Source organism: Xenopus laevis, chromosome 6L (assembly GCF_017654675.1).
Source record: "Xenopus laevis strain J_2021 chromosome 6L, Xenopus_laevis_v10.1, whole genome shotgun sequence".
Classification (NCBI taxonomy): domain Eukaryota; kingdom Metazoa; phylum Chordata; class Amphibia; order Anura; family Pipidae; genus Xenopus; species Xenopus laevis.
This window is the reverse complement of record NC_054381.1, coordinates 91446914-91453499: the sequence shown is the minus strand read 5'-3', so window position 1 is coordinate 91453499 and position 6586 is coordinate 91446914. Positions and strand designations below refer to the sequence as shown.

Here is a 6586-nt window from a genome sequence, read left to right as displayed (position 1 = left end):
ATTACCTGTTCGCTCCAAGAGGCATCCTGCTAGCTGTGAGTGGCAGTATAGATGTTGTTGCTCTGCCTGGCTGGCAGTCTGATAACACAGTGGGCACAATTACTTCCTGCAGCAGAAAGCTCCACATGATGAATTAGCTCCTTACAAAGACAATGGTAAACACACTTACCTGCTACAAACAATAGCATTACTCTGTGGGACACAAAAGCAAGGGATCCAAATGCATGGGGACTGTATCAAACAAAACATGTTTACTCTTAAGTACTAGAGTAAGTGATCAGTAGCAGCATGGTGTGCTAAAGATATTGTGCAAATATTCTGGACATACTGTGCCACCAAGCTCACAGTATTACATTTCTGGTAACTTTACATGATTATTTTATTTAATACCAAAGTGTGTTTAAAAGGTACTGTGTAAGACAGAGTAAATTTGATTGATAGATAGATAGATAGATAGATAGATAGATAGATAGATAGATAGATAGATAGATAGATAGATAGGCACCTAGATGGCTGGTAGAGGGAGTTGTAAGGGTGTACATGTGTGTGTGTGTTTGTGAGAAGTAGAGAGAAAGAAAGATAAGTAAGTGTGTTTGCAAGGGAAAGATGAGTGTGCACAGGTGTATCTGTGAGTTTGCGTGCTTCTGTATGAGATATATAAGTATGCAAGGGTGTGTGAAAGGCAAAGGTAGGGTGGGATAAGTGCTGTATTCATAAATGCTAGTAAATGTTTTTACAGCAAAAAAAGGAAAATAGTAAAAGTGGTATTTATGAAGTCGTAGTGGGGGGAAGGGAAGGCAAAATCACATGCATTTTTGCTCAGCATACTGCTACACACCCTACATTGTTAGAGGACCACCTATCCACTAGGCAACAACTGATTTTTCAACAGAAAAGGCTCCCATGTTGCTAATTTCTTAAAAACATGTCTGTGATTTTTGACATTACCTCAACTGGTAATGGTATCTACTACTACACTATGTTGCTTACAAACACAAGCACTACTGATAGTAAATCTGACCACTAACAGATAATATCTAAGTGCTTTGTACCCCACATTAAAATGAATGAACAATATATTTATGTGTTTGTCCTTATATAGACAGTGGGACAGCTCAGATCCCTTTGGTTGATGTGCAAGGATTGGGGAAGGATAAAATGATGTATGCATTTGTTGCATGTCTTTTTTTTGGTTACGCTCCATTTTTGTTTTGTCGCGCAGTGAAAAAATTTTTGCTGCCCATGAAATCCGGAACTTTGCAGCAGATCTGTACATGCCAAAATCTTTTGCTCATCACTAGATGCAACCATATAACTCAATGGAACAAGTTCAGGAAACAATCTAATATTTACTCTGTATGAATTTAGATAGGCTGACAGGCCAACTTTTAATTAGAATAATAACGTCTGACAGCAATAAATCTTAATGCCAATATTTTGGTTGTAGAATACAGATTCAGGAAAACAAGAAATTCTCCTAACTCTTACAAAATATTTTTCCAGCTAGCACGTACTTATATACTAACCCCACAATTTTACACAACTTTATAAATATGCCCATGTTAGTTTGTAAGTGTGTGTCTTTGAAAGAACAATAGAGAGGTAAGTATATAGCATAGGGATGTGTGTTCATTTGTGTGTCTGACAGAGAGGGAGATAGAGCGAATTACATTTGGGTGTATAAGTTTGTGTATGTTGGTGTTTCTGCGTGTTGAGAGAGTGTTGTAAGTGCATAGGCAACCATGAGTATTAGATAAGTGTGTAGAGATATGTGAGTATGTAAGTGTGTGAGACAGAGCTAAATAGATGCTGAGATGATTCAGCCCTGAATGCATTACGCAGGTAAGTTACAAAATCACAGAAAATCAAACATTGTGCCTGCAGCACAGAGATCTGATCTAAATGCAGATGTAGATTCGTTCTCTCCACTATACTTCCCAGCTAGTTGAGAACTAACATCCCCTATCTGAATCCATATGGGCTATAGAGATGTCCAGTTGCAGTACCTAGCAAGGGGATCCTTTGATGCACAGAGTCACAGACTGCTGCCATAGAAGTTCTGGCACAAATCTCCAACATGTTTATCTACGTTTGAAAAATACTTTAAAGGCTTATGAGTGCAGATGAGACACAATGTGTATCAATTTTAACACAAATGCTGGAAAGGTAATAAAATAAACATCAAAGTTAGATTCAAAGATATAGCCATATCCATTGCCACTGAAAACAAAGGCAGGAAGGATAGGAAAGCTAGCCAGACTACTGACAGGGGGTATAATATACTGAAAGCGATGGGACACTTAAGCACTTGCAAAGATTAAAGCAATGTTTGTCTTCATATATGTGACTGCACTGCCTTACAGTAGCAAAATATATCATTAGCATCATAAAGCTCTTATAATAAGCAGCCTGACTAGCTGTTAGCCATACATATATCTGTACAAGCTCATAAAAAAATATATAGAGAGAGAGAGAGAGAGAGAGAGAGAGAGAGAAATGTGTGTGTCTGTACTCAAAATAGAACAATTATTGAGAACTGAAAACATAGATGGGGAAAATATTCGGATGATGTTGCAATTTGGTGAAACGTCCTGGCAGTATGAAAGGCACAGTAAGTGACAGACATTTAAAGCCCATGATCTATGTCCCTTACTCTTAGAAGGATTTACCCGAACCAAGTAGAGTGTCAGAATAGCCAAGAAAAGCATGGAAGATGCATTGCGGCTGAGACAGAGCAAGTGATTGTTAGAAAGGAGACACTAACGTGCAAATGGTTGCGTCCTAATTGCAGCACTAGTGGACTTGCACTTGGATACACCTGCTCGGAGCCATGTCTGTCGGTGCAGATACCCAGGGGCGGGGGCACTAGTGCTGTAAGGACACGCGGACAGATGTTTGATAGTAATTCATATGCCTAATTGTAGTCACACTACCTACGCTCCCTCCTCCCTGGAGGTGACTGGGTGTCTGTGATTTGCTGGAGATAAAGTAGGTGAGTTGCACGTCTCCTCCCACCTCTCTTGCTTCTATAATAGGCGCTGGCGAATGGAAGTCTAGCGCGAGTACATAGCAAAACAAGGACATCCTCAGACTGAAGGGACCCGGCATCCCTTAACAAGAGTCCCGCTGACAAGCCTCTGCCCCTCTGACAAGGTGCTGAGCCAATGCCGACTGATCTCTGAGAGCGGGACAGAGACTGCGAGACACCCCAATGCTCTGGGGAGTGACTTCTCACTGAGTGGAGCTGACACACTGCGCTGAAGCAAACAAGCAGACAGCCGCAAGCCTGGAACCAACAGGTAGAGCTGACAGAGACTGCAGAATCAGCAGAGCAGCGAGACTGGATCCTGCCGCGAGTGGAGCTGACAAGAGAAGGAGCAGCCCAGTCGCTATACTGGATCTGACAAGTGGAGCTGACAGGCCGGGGGGCAGCCGCACAGCCCTGTCCGGGATGAACCTGGAGGTGTTTACACGCACAGGCTTTGTAGACAAGGTGTGTCCTAGTGACCAGGAGGGTAGTTTGGCGTCGCCTCTCTCGAGTCGTGGAGACGAACTGGGGTCAGACGGGGACTTTGTAGCCAACAGCCCGAATCATGCCCTCTGTCCCAGAGATTCCGAAATGGACACTGACACCGGTAGCCTTGTGGGGGATGAAGATGATGTAGTGGAAGAAGAGGAGGTCAACTCAGAGAGAAATGTGGGGTCGGGAGATGCTTCTGACCAATGCAGAGTACAGATTGTAGAAGGGGGCAAAGCAAAGACTTACACCCGCCGACCCAAGCCCCCCTACTCTTACATCGCACTCATAGCCATGGCTATTAAGGACTCAGCCAGTGGGCGCCTGACACTTGCAGAGATCAATGACTATCTGATGAAGAAATTCCCCTTCTTCAGGGGCAGCTACACTGGCTGGAGGAACTCTGTGCGACACAATCTTTCCCTCAATGACTGTTTCGTCAAAGTTCTACGGGACCCATCCCGACCTTGGGGCAAAGATAATTACTGGATGCTGAACCCAAACAGTGAGTACACCTTTGCAGACGGGGTCTTCAGACGCAGAAGGAAGCGACTGAACAGGGTCACCAAGTGCCTCAAAGAGCAGGATCTGCAAGGACTTGCAGAACAGCAGCACCAAATGATGAACCCAACAAAAACAAGCCAAAGCTCTTCTCCCTCATCAAGCCGGCTGATCATGTCACCTTCAGCACCACCATCATCTTCTACAAACTCCTCCTCCAGCAGGTCTACCAGAGAAACCAGCTCAGGGACCAAGTTCTCCAGCTCCTTTGCAATTGAAAGTATCTTGAGTAAACCTTTCCAGAGGAGAGAAAGTGAACCAGATCCAAGATCATTAAGTGGAAGGATTCTGTGGCCAACAGGTGCTTTGCTGCATTCTCTCTCCTCTGCTCCTTCTTATCCTATTGTACCTTATACCCCATCCACTGCATTGGCTGCCCCATCTGCTTTGTACCCTATTAGCCCCCTTGCTAGCAATGCATCCTCCTTGCACTTACAACTCTACAGATACTGCAAGCCTGAAGCCTTGCTACTGCTAATGGATCACAGGAGTGAGGGGCATTTGTCACCAGACCCAAGAGATGATCAGTTGTCTCATCGTACTCCTTCCCACCACCCCCATCTTTTCTCACCTACCAAGACTCTCTCAGAACATCTAGGGAACCCTGAGCTCTTGCGCACCCTGCGTACTGCAGGTGCCTATCATCCTTATCGACATGAGACATTGCTAGCATGACAATGAAGGGAGGGGGAAGGTATATGTTAGTTTGTAGCACCCTCTAAAACCTGCTCTTGCCTTTGTCAATGTAAGTGCCTTTTTTCAAATAGGAGTGTTGTGACAGAATTTCCACTGTATGTATACTGGTAATACAAGAGGGGGAAAATATGTTACCTTATTTGGCTGTTATTATGCAATGTTACTGACACCATTTCAGACTGGCATGTGTATACTTCTTAATAGACACTCATTCATGATTGATTTCACTGCCAGGATGATTTCTTTGTATAGCCAATCCAACTGATATTTGCCAACAACATCCCCTGTGAAGGTATATAGAAAACTTGTACTTTTAGCTGATCCAAAGAACAGGCTTGAGAATCGCCAATGGATCCAGATAACGGACAAGCAATCCTTGGCAACCCAGCTATTGAAGTACAACCCCCAGCATCTTTCCTGCTCAGTTTGTAAAGTCAATTTAGGTGTTGTTACTATGCAACAACTGATGTGCTGGAGGTTCCCTATGCCTGATCTAGAGTTGCACTGAACTGTTAATGTAATCATAGCAGTGTCCTTCAAAAAAAACACAGATCTATAGTACTCCTTGTATCCTATTAGTGTGGCTGTGCCACAAACTCTGCACTGGTCTATTTCTTCTTTCCTAGAGGTGTGAAAATTACCTTTAACTGCACTTTTTCCTTAAAAAAAAAAAAAAAAAGATATACAATATATCAGCTTTCTTTATATTTTTGTGATGTAATACAGGGTATTTGTGCCTATTCTAGAAATATTTTAAGAGGTTAAGGATTTATAATGCAATTTCTTGAAATTCCCACAGCATAAAATTACCTCGACTTCAGCCAGTTTTCCTGGTTGTTACTTTTAGTTTAACATTTATATATTTCAGGTGTTTTTTTCTGCCATTCTTGAAATGCCAAGTACAGTGCCTACTGTATCAAGTAGGCATGCTATTTTAGGACTATTCTCTATGTATACTGTATTGCACTGTTCCAATATAGTGAGAGATTCACACAATCCCAGGTCATTTCTACTGTAGACACAGGCATTTCTGTGCCAAAAATGATTAAAGCAAACTGTCTGTGTCTTAAATTATTTATAGTTTTTATAAAGCAATCTTTAATGACAGATGGCTACTTATTGATTGTGGCCCAAATTAAATCTTTAAAAATATATATAAAAGCTCGAATCGAGCTAGAGTATAGATTAATTACTGACAAGATTTTGTATTTCAGAAAAAAAATGCATAAACACTGCCAACATTGAGCAGATTTTTGTCTTTTTGTATTTGTGTTTTTATATGTGTATTTTATTGAACTGTGCTATACTGCTTATTTTAAAATAAAATTGTTGGGAAAAAAAAGGTTTTCGGAGTGTGACGTTTGTGGTGATTCAGCAGTAGGCTTTGTGATGGTTGAAGGGAATTCCATCAACTTCATAACATGAAAAGTATGTGATGTGCGTGAGAAATCATAAAAGCAGCTCACTGTGAATGTTGAAAGAAACAGATCTGATTACACTATAAGGCAACTGCTCACCTTGCAAGAGAGCAGACATGTAAAACGTAGCTGTCAACTCAGTGATCCCACTGCTTTTTATCTTTACTCAAATGTAACCACAAATCTGACTGAACACCCACACGTGTGCTGATCTGAGATATACAGTATGTGTATGCTCACACAAAATACATAAACACTGACCTTTTTTTAACTACTACAAATAGTTTTTAGCATAGGATGCCACTCGGATCTATGAAACAGAACTCCTATAGTAAAACTACTTAAATAAATATAAAAAATAAAGGAGACTTTTCCATTTGAAGCAATTAAAATA

At 41.5% G+C, this 6586-nt stretch overlaps 1 protein-coding gene across 1 annotated transcript; it reads left to right on the top strand.

Moving 5' to 3' along the window:
- Positions 1-3047: 3047 nt before the first annotated feature.
- On the top strand, positions 3048-6122 carry foxq1.L (forkhead box Q1 L homeolog). Its single transcript, XM_018267737.2, has one exon. The coding sequence runs from the start codon at positions 3452-3454 to the stop codon at positions 4751-4753; it is 1302 nt and encodes a 433-aa protein (XP_018123226.1). The 5' UTR covers positions 3048-3451; the 3' UTR covers positions 4754-6122.
- Positions 6123-6586: the final 464 nt, after the last annotated feature.

What these genes read in the sequence shown, in the direction of transcription:
- foxq1.L (XM_018267737.2), top strand. Translation starts at nt 3,452, where the DNA reads ATGAACCTGGAGGTGTTTACACGCACAGGCTTTGTAGACAAGGTGTGT.